This window comes from Rhipicephalus sanguineus, chromosome 10 (genome assembly GCF_013339695.2).
Source record: "Rhipicephalus sanguineus isolate Rsan-2018 chromosome 10, BIME_Rsan_1.4, whole genome shotgun sequence".
NCBI lineage: Eukaryota > Metazoa > Arthropoda > Arachnida > Ixodida > Ixodidae > Rhipicephalus > Rhipicephalus sanguineus.
The window spans coordinates 27,860,479-27,878,908 of record NC_051185.1 but is presented as its reverse complement, the minus strand read 5'-3'; the positions used below and the strand labels follow the sequence as shown (position 1 = coordinate 27,878,908).

The 18,430-nt window shown below is 41.9% G+C and overlaps 1 protein-coding gene across 1 annotated transcript in view; it reads right to left on the bottom strand.

Moving 5' to 3' along the window:
- Positions 1–18,430, bottom strand: part of LOC119407300 (laminin subunit alpha-1) — a 133,573-nt gene that overhangs the window by 18,539 nt on the left and 96,604 nt on the right. Inside the window, exons 41-54 of the mRNA XM_037674204.2 lie at positions 17,500–17,660; positions 16,388–16,526; positions 15,635–15,743; positions 14,832–15,122; positions 12,488–12,642; positions 11,156–11,314; positions 10,380–10,534; positions 9,779–9,935; positions 9,006–9,127; positions 8,432–8,594; positions 7,799–7,946; positions 4,337–4,460; positions 2,334–2,454; positions 1,706–1,870 (exon numbers count right to left, since the gene is read on the bottom strand). Coding sequence (XP_037530132.1) covers positions 1,706–1,870; positions 2,334–2,454; positions 4,337–4,460; positions 7,799–7,946; positions 8,432–8,594; positions 9,006–9,127; positions 9,779–9,935; positions 10,380–10,534; positions 11,156–11,314; positions 12,488–12,642; positions 14,832–15,122; positions 15,635–15,743; positions 16,388–16,526; positions 17,500–17,660 — 2,169 coding nt within the window. The remainder of the gene's footprint in view (positions 1–1,705; positions 1,871–2,333; positions 2,455–4,336; positions 4,461–7,798; positions 7,947–8,431; positions 8,595–9,005; positions 9,128–9,778; positions 9,936–10,379; positions 10,535–11,155; positions 11,315–12,487; positions 12,643–14,831; positions 15,123–15,634; positions 15,744–16,387; positions 16,527–17,499; positions 17,661–18,430) is intronic.

Genomic DNA, 18,430 nt, shown 5'->3' with positions numbered 1-18,430 from the left:
ATTAGCACCCTTTAGGTTGTACAGTAGGCTATCCCTTATTTTGACTACATTGCTTTGCTAATTAACGTTAAACACAACCAAATAAATTGAACAGACAATGAGGCTAGGAAAAACATAAAGGACGGTAATTGTTCTGTTTAACTGTAGTGTACAAATTGTGACGTAAATTGAAATGAATTGAAGTGGACGAAAAATCACCTGTTCTGTCGGTGGGATCTGAACCCACAACTTTCGAATTATGCTTCTGATGCTCTACCCATTGACATATTGGTTTGCTGCCGCCTTGTGCAAAGATCACATGCTCCATGACGCCTTCTGGCAAGAAAACCTGTTCCACATTCGCTGCCTGGGCTATGAGTGGTACTGGGTAACACTCCCAGGGAATACATGCACAAAAATACCCAACAAAGTGGATGGGGAAGCACCTTCTGTCGTAGCACAGTTGGTAGAGCATTGGACGCGTGATTCAAAGGTTGTGAGTTCAGATCCCACCGACAGAAAGGGTGATTTTTCGTCCACTTCAATTCATTTCACTTAAAGTCACAATTAGTACACTACAATCAAAGAACACAATAAACATCCTATATGCCATCGTTTCTCAGCCATGAATTTTGAGGAACCCTTGTGGACAGGTGAAATATATGAGGGACCCCTTGCAGTGAGAGAAAAAAAGGTGGGGGTGGGTCACAACACAGCATGCAGCGTGAAGTACGTGGCTTTTATTGGGTCTCCACGGAACCCCAAGGGTGTTCGCAGACCCCCATTTGAGAACCACTGCTCTATACTTTCCCTGGCTTAGTTGTCTGTTTGATTTAGTTGTGTCTAACATATAAACGAGCCCCTCAGAAAACTTCCCCTTCTTTCGTTCATTTGCTAATTATAATGCTGCACATTTCGTCAGAAACACTTCAGAATTGTTTTGCCAGCTTAAAAAGTGAAAGAGAAGTGTAACTAAAGAGAAAACACAAAACACAATGACCGCCTACAATGCCATGCGGAGAAGAGTGTTTCTGTACCCTAAAGAGTGGAATAGCAGCACTTCAGGCCACCGTCACATGTGGGAGAGCCAAGTGACTGGAGCAGAACTGTCACGTATGACATCATGCCACCACTGACGTGATGCGTCAGTGGTGGCATGATGTCATAAGCATGATGACACGCACAATGTCATATGTGGCCTGTGTCAACGGGGGACCAGTAGCCTACGCCATGCTGCTTTGCGATTCTCGCTATCTTGCCAGCATCACTACTACCAGAACCAGAGTAAAGAGTGATGCGCTCCTCTACCAATGATATCACAAGTGATATCTCTCAGGTCGCATGACTCACACATATGACGGTTATAACACATGATAAAAAATAGGAGCACAGAAATATAACAGCCAGCAATAGTTGTATGACAAATACTTCTGCAATTTTTTTGCGAGACAAAATTTAACAACACAAGTGAAGTTGAAGGTCTTCATCAATATCATCAGCCTTGCACACAGATTCAGGAAGACAGTTACAGCCTGAAACTGCGCTGGAAAAAAAGCTGTTTGAATGCTCCTCTTTTTGGCAAAGGTTGGTTGTGTACGGAGAGTTTGTGAGTGTGGCATGTTGATCTTTTGCTAATGAACGTTAAGTGTGAGGGTGCAGACAGGTTAACCTTTGCAGAAAGAACATTTTGCAAGAAAGCTACGAGACAGTGCTGATCTCAGCTTACGTCTCTTTTGCTGTCGGCACCCCGAACTCCCGAGAATGTTGAGATCATGATGAGGCCATCCGTCTGCATCGACTGGAAGGTGAATCCGAAATTCCCTTCTGCGGCCAGAGTCTTTCCCTTGAGCTCCAGGTAGCCCGTACCTTTGAAGCTCACCAACTTCACCTTCTGCTGGGTAACAAGCAATGAATGCAAGTATTATCAGAGAAGCCAGTCGGGATACCAAGTGCACAAAAAAAAATTAACGTGTTAAACAATCTTCATTATTAGGAAGCCATGTTCAATGTGAAAACAGCTTTTTATATGATCAAACTTTATTACAACACAGTAACATCGGACTCAAAAATGGCACTGTGATAACCAACATTAATGAGGTATATGACCATACAGATGTGTAAAAACCATTTAATATAGGAGTTCAAGTCCTATGTGTGAGCTATTCAGAAAGACAACAGGAGCAGCAGCAATGCAGAAAGAAAGCTTTGCTCTAAAGTTGATTGATTGATTGATTAATTGATTGATTGATTGATTGATTGATTGATTGATTGATTGATTGATTGATGATTGATTGATTGATTGATTGAACGAATGAATTTACAACCAGAATGAGTAAACATGAAAAGAATCGTGCCTTTTCACTGCAGCCAGGGTCCACGCCGTAAGCTTCATATTTCAGCAAGTCCAGGGTTGTTGTCTCAACCTGGGGGTTTTTCATGCAACCTATGAAGTTCTGGAACCCTACAGTGCTGAACCTGCACACAAACAAAAAATATATATATATATATACTGTCAGGTGGCTAGGCTGCTTCTCTTACTGTCAGTATATGCGTAGTGTTTATATAATTGAACAATAATTTTGCACAATGAAATCATATGAAATAAATATACAGATTAATGGATTGTGAACTTAAGCGAGTTGGTAACATGCTTTCATTCACGCTTGTTCCTAACAAACTTTTGCTAGTTTACCACGAGAAGGAAAAAAGCTTTTCTATATTCTATACTAATTGTAAGGATATGTCTGTTATGTATTTATACTAGGGGTGTGCGAATATTCGAAATTTCGAATATTTTTCGAATAGTGTTTGCTATTCGATTCAATTCGCACTGAAATTTTACTATTCGAACTATTCGAACTTCCCAAAGACAAATGCAGTCAACGTCCGATTGAAAGTGACCCCTTCAAATTTTCAATATGCTTCACCTCATTACACTCTCGTATTGCGGCAAAGCTGCCTTTCAAGCTCTGTTACGGTCGAACTTAGCCAAGAGACAAAGTCCGGTTGGAAATGGCCCCTAGATTTTCAATATGCTTCACCTCATCACACTCCCGTATTGCGGCAAAGCTGCCTTTCAAGCTCCGCTACGGTCGCAAATGGATTAACTCAAGAGAACGCTGGTTTCAACATGGAGATGAAAGATGTAGTAGAGTTGGGGGCTCAATTAAGACTGTTTTGGACCTGAGATTTGGGCAGGAAGTCCGAAAAATCGGACGCCGAAGCTTTTTAGCATCCAAAATTTCAGATGTTCTTATATATCGACGTCTACGAGGCAGATTTGGAACTTCGGACTTGAAGGGAGCACACCCTTGTCCGCCACATCAGTTGGCCTTCCACAGAAGTTGAAAGAGGAGGAGAGGCTGAGGAAATGGCATCTCTGCCTATCCCGTGTAAAGTGTTGTCGGCAACACTTTGGTTGCACCAAATCATGTACATAAATACCATTCGGCCTCTACATTGCCTCATTCTTGATAACAAAGACAACTATGAAATATGACCCCACCAGCGCTTCATCAACCTAGCGAAAAGAAACACTTTCATGTTGCGATCTCACAAGAACATACTTAGGGATTCTCTGCAACTTTTTCTGTAATTTCACTTCGAATTATTCGAAAAATGTTTGAGAAATATTCGAAAATTATTCGAAATTATTCGATTCGATTCGCACTCAATCTTTATTATTCGAATTCGCTTCGCACTTAAAATTTTGCTATTCGCACAGCTCTAATTTATACTGCTCAGAAAATTTCTAGACTCACTATGTTATATTAGATATAATTCATTGAATCCAAGTTCTTTATAGCACAGAGTTTCAGCTGGTAATTCCAAAGTGAATATAATAATAAGATATGCATGTGTTTATTAGTACATTTTTAAAAGCCTGCGTGCAGCTAAAGGTGGTGAGTGTGAGGGCAGTATGTTTATGCTGCCTACTCAAGCAAAGCAGCCTCACTCCGTAGTTCTTGTACCACATCCCACAATTTTCTGTCCTGCGAACACTTTACTTACAAGATGAATATACAGAATTGAAAAACTCTACATTTACAATGCCTAGCTCTAACTGAATGTGTTCTTGAAATAGCTTAGTGTAGCAACAATGTTCTCAACATGATTACTCACTTGCTCAAGATGTTCTCTGTGTACTCACTTGCCCAACTTTCAACTCAGACTCTCGAAAGTTATGTGTCATGACAAAAGTCGATGACGGGAACTGACTAGTCTCAACTTTAGCTCTTCTAACACTAGTGATTAGAAAAATTAGTCATATGAAAAACTGCTCATAAGTGAAAGTGATAAGTGAACATGACACGTGAAAAATGAGTGATCAGAAAAGTGGGTAAACAAACAAACATACTTGGACGTGTCGAAGTCTGGTGGGACAGCACCGAAGTAGAGCTTGCTGCGCTGCAGTTGAAGTTCATTCGAACTGCGCCTTGGCAGCTGTCCCTGGAGCAGCTCATCTTCCACAGAGAGGACGCCTACAAAAAGGTACAACGACCTCACTCAACACAAGTGGCATTGCTAAGGATGGAGAGGCCCGTCAAGCGGTGTAAAAACCGCTGCTTTTTTTTCGCCATCTCCAGTTTGTAGGTACAAATTGAAATAAAGGATTGATTGATTGATTGATTGATTGATTGATTGATTGATTGATTGATTGATTGATTGATTGATTGATTGATTGATTGATTGATTGATTGATATCTCGAACCTGTCATATTTCTCTGCAATGAATCGAGCTTTGAAGGGGGGACATGGGTCCTGAAATTTTTTTTTTAATTCTTTGTTGATTGAGATGAAACTTGCGGAGCTTATGCATATTTGTGTGCAGATTTCAAATATGCAATTATTTTTCTAGTATAACATGTAGTTTTTAAAATATCAAACATTTCATATGCTTTTTGGGAGCCCCAGTTTGCCTAAACTGAGAGAGTTACAAAGTAATTAAGCACATCAGAATGACCTGCAATGAGTACAGAGTGCAAGAAAACAAGAATGGATGTTCTAAACCCATTTGAACAAAAGTTATGGCTCGATGAACGTTCCAAATTAGTCTACTCCAAGCTGGGATTTCAGCCACAAATATTCAACATACCACAACTTTTGTTCAAATGGGCTTAGAACATCCATTCTTGTTTTCTTGCACTCTGTACTCATTGCAGGTCATTCTAATGTGCCTAATTACTTTGTAACTCTCTCAGTTTAGGCAAACTGGGGCTCCCAAAATGGCACATGGAATTAAAAAACTACACATTGTACTAGGAAACAAATTGCATATTTGAAATCAGCACACAAATATACATAAACTCAGCGAGTTTGATTTAAATTGGTAAAGAATTGTAAAAAAAGTTTTCAGGCGCAGTGTCCCCCCCTGAAATACAGTGGAAACACTTAGTCGGTCAAACATCCGAGTATCATCCCAGTCTCTGTGCATCGCTTGGAAGGCAGATAGAACATTTCTCTGCCATCCAACTTCAGATATACAATACAAACCTACACAAACAGATATGTGATGCAAACCTACTGCAACGAGGTGAACGTCCGTGAACGCAAACTCGAGGAAGGTGACAAGGACAACAAGTATGACGTTGTCCTTTTGAATTGCGTCGAGCATACATTTGGTAAGCATGCTCTTAATTTCATGAGTCCTTACCATCTCCATCAAACTCCAGATGTACGAAAAGTGTATAGTTTATTGTACCATCTGCAGAAATAGATAAAAACTAGAGCTGTGCGAATAGCAAAATTTTGGGTGCGAAGCGAGTTCGAATATTGAAGTGTAAGTGCGAATCGAATCGAATATTTTTCGAATATTTCTCGAATATTTGTAGAATATTTTTTGAATACTACTTCGAAGCGAAATTGCAGAAGAAAAAGTTAGAGAGGGTTCCTAAGCATATTCTTATGAGATAGCAACATGAAAGTGTTTCCTTTCGCAAGGTTGATGAAGCACCGGGATTTCATAGTTGACTTATCAAGAATGAGGCAATGTAGAGGCCGAATTGTATTAATGTACATGATTTGGCACAACCAAAGTGTTGCCGACAACAGTTGACACGTGATAGGCAAAGATGCCATTTCCGTAGCCTCTCCTCCTCTTTCAACTTCTGTGGAAGCCCAACTGCTGTGGCGGACAAGGGTGTGCTCCCTTCAAGTCCAGAGTTCCAAATCTGCCTCGGAGACGTCGATATATAAGAACATCTGAAATTTTGGATGCTAAAAAGCTTCGGCTTCCAATTTTTCGGACTTCCTGCCCAAACTTCAGGTCCAAAACAGCATTTATTGAGCTCCCACCTCTGCCACATCTTTCATCTCCATGTTGGAACCAGCGGTTCCAGCGACCGTAGCGGAGCTTGAAAGGCAGCTTTGCCGCAATACTGGAATGTGATGAGGTGAAGCATATTTAAAATCAAGGGACCACTTCCGATCGGATGTTGACTGCTTCTTGGCTAAGTTCGACCATAATGGAACTTGAAAGGCAGCTTTGGCACAACACGAGAGTGTAATGAGGTGAAGCGTATTGAAAATCTGAAGGGGTCATTTTCAGTCGGACGTTGACTGTATTTTTTTTTGGAAGTTCGAATAGTAAAATTCCAGAGCGAATCGAATCGAATAGCAAACACTATTCGAAAAATATTCGAAATTTCGAATATTCGCACACCCCTAATAAAAACCACAAACAAACGCGGCTGTCTTAGACCAAATGATAAAGAAACAAATATCACAAAATTCCGAGCATGCGCCCCCTCCAATTGTACTGCTAATTTTCAATTTCTGCGCCATTGCACCGTCTTGAATTTTGGTGCCATTCTGGAAAAGCGCCCACCCTCTCCACTTTGCCGGCAATTTCCAGTTGTTGAGGAGGGGGGGGGGGTACTTGCTCGGAATTTCGCGGTCGTACGTTTCTCAAGTTAGTAAAAAAGGTTAAGAATAGGGGCAGTAATTGTTTGGGGACCCAAAGAGCTTTTGCACACGTTTGCTTTGGGTAATACAGGAGGTACCAGTTTTATTTTAGAATAGGGTTCTCGCGCCTCCTGCTTACGTCTTGTGGTTACAGCGCTACAGTCAATAGAAAGAAGGAAAGAAGATGACTTTTAAGGGCTCGTTTTTCTTTGTTAGACACAATATTAATGAGAACTAACAGTCTGTTAGTTCTCATTAATACAGCCATTAGAAAGGCAACTTACAATGAATAATAATCCCGTCGACGAAGTATGCAAACATTTCCTGTCAAACTACGTATTTATGACGTCGCTCTTCTTCAAGAACAGCATGGGAGTAAAACTGACAACTATTTGCAGTAGCTGATGTACTAATACAAAACGATTTGTTTGATGCTTTTTTTAATATATTATTATTATTGGTATATAAATATTCACTTTGATTACCTATGCACACTAACAGTGTCTGTAATTCTTGTACCGTTTGCTAACTGATTGTAAGTTTCTCATTAAATGGAACCTGAAGGGATCAGGAAAATGTGTTCCGTTTAAAAGTTCCATTTACTGAGAGATGAACAGGAGTGCAGAATTCAAGAATGAAACCAATCATATCAAAGGCAGGTGTTCCATTTAGGTAGCAGTTCCATTTAAGACATTTCCGTTTACCGAGAGTCAACTGTAATTCAATGTATGGCGCACAGATCAGCTTGACATTATGTATTACTCCCGAACGCAGGTGTGTCATAAGTTAGGTAAATTGATTGATTGATTGATTGATTGATTGATTGATTGATTGATTGATTGATTGATTGATTGATTGATTGATTGATTGATTGATTGATTGATTGATTGATTGATTGATTGATTGACAAACTAACCTTCCTGCTTGTCACGCTCGGCAATCACGCGGGTCCAGTTCCCGCTGTTGTACCTTCGCTTGGTGCGCAACTCCATGGGCGCACTGTTGCTCATCTTGAACTGGAACACCACGTGGCCACCTCGAAGTCCCAGTGACACGAATTCACCCTGCACAAAAGTTTTGGGGAAAGGCAGGAAAATGAAAAAATATTCAAGCTGAACCACGCTGAATTTTCTGTGAATATGCAATAATCTCAATGGATTGAGATTGAATGAATACAACCGTGCTATTATAACATTAGGTAGTTCACACTAGCCAACATTTCCTCTTGCACATAAGAGGATGCTAACGTTTTCACAGGGTTACACTGCTGTGTTCCTTTGTACTTTACTGCAGTGGCTTATCCCCACTGGTGCTTAGGAATTACTGTGACAGTAAAGAGCTAATGGTGGTGAGCATTATAAACAAGGACAAAGCAGCATAAATAGACAAAGACGTAAGCAGAGATGTCTATGTCTATCTTTATGTGTCCGTTTCATCCTTTTTATGCGCACGGCCATAAGCTGTCGTGAACCAACTATCCCATCAGTGCGTCTTAAACAGTAAAGAGCGCAATGTAGTGATCACAATCAGCACGATCAGCAACACTCACTGTTGCAGGGTTCGGAGAGATGAACAGCAGCGCATCTTCATCGAAAGTCTTGATGAGCAAAGAGATGTAGTAACTGTTGCTCTGGTAGCGACGTATCTGGGGCAGGATGGAGTAGCCCTCGCCTTTGAAGTGGAACGCGCTCGGGTCCACGTCCTCGGTAGGCCTGAAATTTGTTTACACATGCAGTCTTCGCAACTAGTGCACTGCAACATTGCCACATGAGTTTCTTTCGCTCTCGCTACACCGATTCGTTGCCATGCAAGAATGTGCTCACAATGTCAAACAAATAATTTTTTTTCTTGAACATAGAAGTACTTTTACAAGTTGCTAGCATGCAGCGGAAGTAGCAGATGATCTACTGAAAAATGTTTGTGTCGTTTTTCATGACCTTGGCTTCCCTATTGGTTCTGGTACTAGTACCGCTGGTACTGCTGGTGCTACTGGTACTAGTGTGATCTTAGCTTCTGTACTCTTGCAAACGGCTCTTTATATAAGTCTGTCAAATTTCACCAATTTGTTGCCTCGTTACAACATCGTGCTGCAGAAATTTAAATATTATTAAAAATGATCTCACCCCGATTTGCAACCGTCACAGCCTTCGTTTGTGAGGAAGTTCCAAAGGCCGACTTGCTTGCCGTCCAGGATTACTTCGTGCAGACAGCCCACAAAAGTCGTTGCGGTTAGCTCTTGCGCAGCCTGGGAGCAAGAATAAAATTACAGCCATGCCGTATAGACGTCTGTAAGGGTCACAAACACGTAGACTTCGTGGCCCAAAATTTGGGAAAAGAATTTCCAACCAAGCACAAAAAAAAGAGAAAAATGAAATTACAACCAATGTATCCCAAGTAACAACATATTCCAATTGTTAAATTCTGCGTAAAGTAATAAAGATTTCCTACACCACAGGCAGCACGAAAAATGACCTAATCAGTAATCAGCAAATGTAATTGCAAAGAAATCAGTACCTCATAAGAAATCAACTAATTAGCTAATTAATTAATCATTCTGTAATAATTCTTAAAGTGACGGTACTGATGATTTGGTATTAATGGTCAACCATATTCTAAATCAGTCATAGTGTGTTATTTACTTAGTTCACTTTGAGGCACTTAATTTTTTTGCACATACTATAATTCTGAAAAAATTCCTTGCTTAATTAATTGGTTGATTGATACTGACATCTTAAAGTACATTACAGAAATGGAAAGTGCCAACACATTTTGATACAATATAAACAATCTACTATCGTAGGAGTTCAAGCATCTCAGCAGAGCAGTAATCAGTTTGAAATGCAGGCCACTGTACAAGCAAAGCATTGAGAGAAATGCAGTGCAGTTGGTTACTCACTGAAATGTTGTCAGGCACTGCGCCAACGTAGAAGTAGGAGCTGGAGTCCAAATCCATCTTGCCAAATCCAGCCGGTGCAGCCCCCGTGATCTCTTCAGGATCATCGCGTGCGCCATCGGGTTTACGCTTGACGCTAAGTGTCGCCACGTTGCCAACTCTGAACAAGGAGGAATATTACGATAAATTTGGAACACGCTTGTTAGTTCACAAACATATATTTAAAGAAAAACGCTAAAATAAACTGCCAAAACAACTTTGTCTTAAGAAAACAATCACATACACATTCACTGTTTTCCTAATTATAATATTTACATCGTGCCGAAGCTAATTCGTAACACATCAGCACGACCTCCGTATGTATCTTGAATCCTACAACATGGTCAACTTCTAATATCTTTTGCCTTTGTGTTAAATGTATTATCGTCCGTTTATAAGAACTGCGTTGCTTGTATAGACGTAACAAGATACAAGATTTCTTTTTAATGTTCTAAAAGACGACGAAAGACTGCTGTCAACGTAGGAGTGAGAAAGTCAACATGCGCGCTGTTAGTATCCCTAAGGCAATCCTCTGAAATGCCAAAAGCTCATATCTGTCACTTGCCTGAACACCTCCACCTTGTACCAGTTCGAGTCTCGTCCGAGCTGCGGGTCGTTGGTCTCAATGTGCATGCTGTGTGTGATACTGTGCGTGCCTCCCCCGGCGTTCCACGAGAACTTGATCTTTCGGTTCACCATTTCGATGGCCATAAAGTCATCCTAAGTACAAGTTCGCGAGAGAATCAAGAGTGGTGACACTGTTAGAAACCCGTGCCTTACACCAAGGAACGAGACGGGAACATGAAACCCCACGGCAAAATCCAGTATGTTACAATACCTTTTTTCCACTCCCTAAATCATTCACTGTGTGACGATTTTCAGGTGACATTTTGTGTACAACAGAAGTATGATGTGGCATTTATGTGAAAAATAGAAGGGAAAAAAAATAAATAAAACTAACTTGTCACACAGGCTGTGCTACGAAGCATCTGGGGTTCGTGATATGACAATTGTGACTGTGAAGACGTGTAAAAGCGATGTCTCTATTACACTGTCACAACTGACGTACAAAAGCTAAATTTTATTCTGCTTGGAAACCTAATTAAAAAAAACTTCCGTACAACTGCTTTGAAGTCCAAGCAAAACACAAAACATAACTGGCATGGAAGTTTAAAACAGTAATTCAAGTTTTTATCAACACAACTTCACACAGATTACAGACGCCGGCCATTACGAACTCAGTGACCTTAAAATTTTCAGTCGTCCAAATTTCTTTACAACAGTGTATTCATATGAACGATATTGATTAAGTTATCACATTACATTAGGCAAGGGTCTTACCTTTCCTTTAGAGTTAGCCAAGAAGAACAGCAAGCTGTTCTGATCATCTTCCTTGATGGCATAGTTGAGTATGATGCTGTTGGTCATGGTTGACTCAATCTCGGGCTTGAATGACCGCGAACACTGGTCATTCGAGTCGGCACTCAGTGACACTCGGATCTGCAATCAAAGAAAGAATTGACGGAGCTGAAATCACTTTTTCTTTAGTATAAAACCGCGTATGTATAATGTTTTGTTTAGTGCAGATGTTAGTCATGTATGTACCTGCTAACTGAAGTCTGCATCAAACAATTCTTCGGAAAACATTTCTGATCGTAGCATTTCCTGTATCAATGAGCTGTCGCAATGTATCGATCTACTTGCAATCGAATATCAGCTGATCATTCTATTAACACAATTCCCTGAACTTAATGAATTGCAGGTACTATAATAAATGACACAGTCATGCTTTCCTACACATCTACACTGCCTTGGCTAAGATGGTCATAATTTTGGGAGCTTGTGGCACTGTCAAAGCTGAAAAGTGTTTCGAAGACTAACGATGTGGGGAACTGAGATCTGCGCTGATCCACACGTTTAAATCTTAATTACGATGTCTGCCCAATGTCCGCCATCTTGATTAGGTAAGACGAAGTGTACGGAGATGCACACTCACAGGTTTTGCACGAGACAGTGCAGCTTGGCCTAGCAAGTGAACATTTTCAAGCATCTTTTCAGGTTACAGCCCACAATATTAGATAATCACAATAACATAATATAGCCTGCATAAAATTTGTAATCAATTCTTGCATGTTGAACTTGTATTAATAAGGTGAAACTGAACCGCACTTAAACAGACACTTATAGGCTTGTACTGTAGATCAAGGGTCTCAAACACATGGCCCGCAAACCTTTTGCTAACGGCCCAGCCCAAACGATTGTCTGCATTCCATTTCTTTTTCCTTAATAAGCGTGTTCGTGAGCTACACGATGTGACTTAAGCATTTTTTTCATGAGGTACCCCATGCGGTCACATCTTGAAGCATAACCACTGAACAAAAACTGTATGTTACAGAATCGGCATCCAGATTTCAGTCAGTATGGAGATCAGTATAGGTACAGTTCTCGAATCCTGACCTCAAATTCCATGCAGAAATGACCCATATGTGACACATGAGAAAAGCCTTCTTTCAAGCGGCAACGTTAACCAACATTTTGTTCAATTCCCCGCTCGAATCTTTTTCACTGGCCTGGCCCTTGGGAGACTAAATTTCGTGACTGCGGCTCACTAGCTGGGTTGAGTTTAAGACCCCTGGTGTAGATGGGTGAACAAAATGTCATCACTGGACTCACGCTCGAAGCCCGCTGTCTAGCCAGGAGAATCTTGTCCCGAAGTTCCTTCAGGTTGAGCTGCAGCATGTTGTGGGCCTGTCGAGCACGTGCTGCGGACTGCTCAGAGCGACTGGCCAGTTGATCGGCTTGTTTGATGCCCCGATGTGCTTCGTCAACTATGGAACGGCATTGAAAGCACACGTCACCGCACTGAACCATCTCACATACAGTCAAATATCATTATAACGAAGCTGCATCTGACACAAAATGGCTACTTTATATGTGAAAATTAGTTATAAACGCATATTCGTAACACTAGTTTAACGACAGGGCTATTCTTCATTTACTTCGCCATAATGGACAATTCATCACATTCAAATTTGCTGTATTGAGGTTTGACTATGTTTGAAGCACTTGTGTACTTCCATTTCCCTTCATTATAACTTTCCTCTCACCCTGACTATTCTCTTACGTTGTATTTCCAATTCTGTAACAATGCGCTCTTCCTACAACGGTACGACAGTTCAGGTGTTCACTGGAATGTGAAATAACTACAACGCCCAAGGCTCTTCCTTTTATTTAGTTCCCTCCTTTTTGTGCTTCTATATTGAATAAAGTACTACTACTACTACTGCTACTACTATTACTACTACTACTACTACTACTACTACTACTACTACTACTACTACTACTACTACTACTACTACTACTACAGTCGACGTCCGATTTCCCGGACGCCCGAAATTCCGGACATGCCTGATTTCCCGGACTCATCTGTGGCACCGTCAAGTTCCCCGTAGAGTCAATGTATTAAAAAGTCCGAAATTCCGGACGCTTATAGCCTTTGCCATCCGATTTCCCGGACTTTTTACTGTTAACCGCCGACCCAAAGTCACCACCGACGCCGCCATTTTGGTTGTTTTCATTTTCATATCCTTGAACCCACCATACTCGCATCAGCAGCAACGCCGCACCGCGCCGCGGCTGCCGTAACCTCGAAACCGCACGTGTCAATCCATTGCCAGCCGTAGCTTAGCCAAGCCAAACTTCACTGTGTTCGTTCACGTGTTGTTTACGAGTGTTGTTTTGTCAGCTGTGCCAGCTCTGCGGTCGTGTCTGCGGTTGATCATTTGCTGCTGCGCGCTACCTTCAGTGATCACGTTTCCCGACCTTCAGCATCGACCGAGTTCCTAGCTGTTTCGTGCTGCGCTTTTCGTCGAGCGGATTCGCCGTTTACAGCAATGGCACCGACTGCTCCTTCGTCTTCGTCCGCGCCTTCGAAGCGCACAAAGCCACCTCGTAGGCTCACGATGACGAACTGCCATCCGCGGACGTTGCCTTCGACGATCTGCGCGCTGGCGGCGTGTTGATTCCAGCTGAGATAACCCTTGAGGGCTTCGCCGACGCTGACAAAGACCTCGAGCTATGTGCGGAGTTGACCGATGACGAAATCATTCATCAAGTTACGGAGGATTCCGATGACTCCGACACCGAGAACGAAGAGCCAGCTCCTACACAGCCAACGAACACGGAGTTGACGCGAGCACTTATGACACTGTCATTGGTGTACAGCGGCAACATGACGTTGACTGAAATTGAGGCAGACATAATCGCGGGCAAGCGGACCGTGCAAAAGAAAATAAGCGACTTCTTTGCGCCCAAGTGCTGACCTATGAGGTAGTGCCGGCCATGTATTTTTTTTTATAAACGGCTCTTTTCAGAGCCACCTAAACAATGCATTGGCTGAATTGCTATGGGAATCTTGTACTCCCGCTGTGACCCTCTCCGTCAGCGAAAAATACCTACCAAAAATGTGCGTTATCACGTGCATTCGTTTTTCCGGACTGCCCGATTTTCCGGACGTTTTCGCGGTCCCTTGAGGGTCCGGGAAATCGGACGTCGACTGTACTACTACGTAGTTATGTCACAGTCAGATATCCGTTATCCTACACCAGCATGTATTGGCATGTAGTGATGTAATGACCTTTTATTACAGTGAGCATGTGCAAGATAAAATTTGGCATCTGTATAAGTACGCTTGTTTCGCTAATAAAATGTCAACTAGCAGTAGCGCTTTTCTAAATTGCAATGCAGGCATAATTCCTTGTGTGGTCACTTCGTTTTCCCCTATCGTCGTCACAGTTTGCGCCTTATGTAAATGTAGAACCTAGTTCATATATTTTTTTTAAAAAATGGGTAAAGAAACATACTATCTGGGAAAATGTATATTACAAATTTACTAAAACGTCGTGCAGTTTCGCTTGATAACGACACCGCAAACGTTTGCACTGGGAAATCGTGCGAAACGGGAACATATCAACGAGGTTCTACTGTAGCTATGATACAGGACCAAACAAACACTCACTGAGGCGCGTCAGGTTGTCAAGTCCTTCGGCAGAGCCAGTCTTCAGAGTTTCCACTTTGGCTATCAAGCCCGGCAGGCGTCCAACAATTCCGTCCACAAAATTGTTAGCCCCCTTCTGTTTACCGTCCGCACGATCGGCTTCGCGGAGTGCATCGTCCAGCGGACCGGATATGTCGGTCGGAAGGCGGTCCAGCTCTCGGTTGATGGTTGCTACGGCTTGGTTTCCGTCTTCGATGTCTTCGCCGAGACCCTTGAGCCGGCCCTTCGTGACGCGCATCGTGTACTGCAGCTCTGGGCATGCAAGAAAAGATCAATACCAGATGTGCATTGCAATCATTGTCGTCATCAGCTTATTTAAAGGGACACTGAAAAGAAAACTAGTTTGATTTGTATTGGTAAACTACCAAACGACAATGCCAAATGTCTCCCTGCTGCCATGAGAAGATGCCTGGTAAGCTAAGTTAGGGGGCAAAACGGGCTTGAAGCTCCCACACACTCATCATGACCTCATAGATATTGGTGGCATCGCCCGAGGCTTATATAATTATTTGTCGATTAAGAGGTAATACAATGCATTCTAAAGAAGCCAGGGGCTCAGCATGGCAACAAATTTCAGGAACCTTTACTGAGCCAACATGCCAAAGACATGAAAAATTAGTTTGAAATCTACATCACACTGACATACTGGCATTGGGTTTTTAGTTTTGGTATTGCAGAACTATACTTCGCTAATATAAGTCAAATATTTATTATTCTTGGTTTCCCTTTAAGTATCACCATACGTCTGCCAGTGCTCAGCCTACCTGGTATGTCTTCATCTCTGAGCTGTTTTGCTTGTCTCAGCAGATCCTCGCTACGCTCCCTCGCGCTTTCGGCTTGGTGCGTGAGGCTGTCGCCAGTCCGCGGGTATGCCTGCGCATGACGATATTAGTATGTCCATCAGCACAGCCAGAGCCTAGTAAACCATAGGTAAAGCACCAATAAAAATTTAACACCTTATCAGTACTAGTGGGTCATGTTATGTCACGGAAACAGCTAGCTACCACGCTTTCGTAGAAGAGAGACTTTTTTTTTCATATTCTCAGTAAAAGTAATGCTTTAGAAGCTTTCTAACAATGATTTACTATTTTAGCTTAGCTTTTTAGTACCCCTTTGTTTAACCCCTTAAGTGCTTTTACATCTTGAGTTTTCTGCTTAGAATGCTTTTTTTTTTAAAGCTGACAGTGAATATTTCTCTTCTAAAAAGCAACGTCTCCCTGTTAAAAAAAAATTGAAGCACATACGATGTCAAATTAGCATGATGAAGTTTCTTGTTATTAGTCATGAAAAAAGAAGACTGGCTACCTGCTAATAATTAACAAAAACACGAATGCTCTCAGAAGTTTTCAGCATTCTCAGAATGGTTTCATCATCCTGACAACGATGAAAAAATTCCTCCACAAGGTGGACCAGCTACACTCATCCAAAATGGTTTGGTGACAGTTTGGCAAGGACGAGCTGTGCTGGTCCAAAACGGGGAAGGGGTTAATGGTAAGACAAGAACAATAAATTGGCACCTCATCAAAAGCTCTGTCAGCTGCGTCAGCTGCCTTGCGAGCAGCTTCCTCAGCATCGTGAAGAGCATCGACGATGTTCTGGTAGACGCGGGCAGCTCGCAGCGGGTACTCAGACACCTCTTGTGTTGTCCTGAACTGGCTGTTTTTCAGGGAAAAAGAACAATGCCACATATCATAATCGCGGTAGTTTGGGCAAGTCGGTAAAGTGTGGTTAAGCGTAGGTAGTGCAAATCTTTCAGATGTTTATTTGACATTTCACGTATGCAAGAAAACGAAGATTTCAACAAATATAGATTGACTGGGCCTGTGCCACCTTTTAAAGATGCGCACAGTCACTAGACATTAGTGACTGTGCCCTAAATTGTCGCGTTTCAATTCGTGGGCATCGTACGTAGTGTTCGTAATGGTATTGGATACGTAAAAGCACCACATTTCGCACAGAGGTCATGTGCACATACGAAGTGTGGCATTCTTATGTATGCAAAGTCATTATGAACACAATGTACACAGTACAAATAACATGCAATAACAAGGAGAAACAAGAATTGATGCAATGAATGAGAAAAAAAAGAAACCAAGGGACTCTATTTTCATTAGTAACTATCATACAAAGCCAAGAGACAATGAAGCCAAGGAAAGTATAGTAGAAATTAATGCATTGACACCAAAATTGACTAAACAACATTTCTAGGTTCGTTTAGACTCTAAAACTTTGGATTACCAAGGTTGAATAACTACGAGTCAACTACAACTACAGTTTCTGTTCACCGTTTACAAATTTATAATAATTCTTAGGGTATTCTTGGAGTATTACCCCAAAACCACGATATGGTTATGAGGGACGCCATAGTGGAGGGCTACAAAAATTTTGAACATCTGGTTTTCTTTAACATGCACCTAAACCTAAGAGAACACAGGCCTCTAGCATTTCACCTCCATCGAAATGCGGCCGCCATGGCCGGGATTCAATCCCGCAACCTTCGGGTCTGCTGTCGAGCACCATAACCACTAGACCACCACGGCAGGTGCTTGAAGTTTTAGTACGGGATGCCACGATGACAGAGCAATATTAGTGAGATGTGAACACGAAACACGAAACGGTGGTCACTTACTCCGCAAGCGCGCCAACGTGGATGCCCATTTCGTCGGCATGTCGTTTACACCCCGAGACGTATTTGTCCCGGTATTCCGGGTTCAGACGGTCGAGAGTGCCACGCCGTTCCTCAAGCGCATCGGTCGCATTAGAAATTTCGATAAGCAGTCGGGGCAGCTCCTGCGCATAACACAGCCAATGTTCATAATCCACCAACATTTTGTGAACTTATTTGGATTATTACTGTTTATTATACTGTATTGAACCAGCCCATGTGTAACTGTGCCGTTTATGTACATGCACATATATATGTATATATTCTTGCTTCTTTTTCTTTTTTTCTGCAGTTGTTCACTGTTGCTGTTGTCTGTAGTACTCGTAGCGGCAGGAGCCTAGTCAGGCATGTACAGTCCCGCCTTCTGCTCCAGCACCATGACAATTCATGTCTTATGTATTGTCAAAACTTCAAATAAACTTCACACTTCAAACTGTCATTTAACCTTTAAACCAAAGTGAGAAAAATAACCAACTTACGACGATACTATATGTAACGACAACAGCTTCTAATGACAAAGCAGTTCACTATTACCGATTCTCACATGAAATACAGTCGATCCCGGATATATCGAACTCGAAGGGGACCGTGAAATAGTTCGATATATCGCTAATTCAAAATACAAAATATGCACATTTAAGGCTTTAATTAAAGCACTGCAGGCCTTGACACAGTTTTCGGAAATTGTAAAAAGCGCGAACATGATGATTTGCAAGTTACCGCATTTTATTTCGCATGAAAATAGTCCGTAAATCTGTCTTGCTTCTTGCTCACCGTGAAGTTCACCAAGTCATCGTCAATATCATTGAAGCTTTCCAAATAAGCAAATTCAGCACCGTCGGCCACAACAGTGGTGATCGGCACTAAACGCCGATGCAAGGGTTTAGCAGTGGCA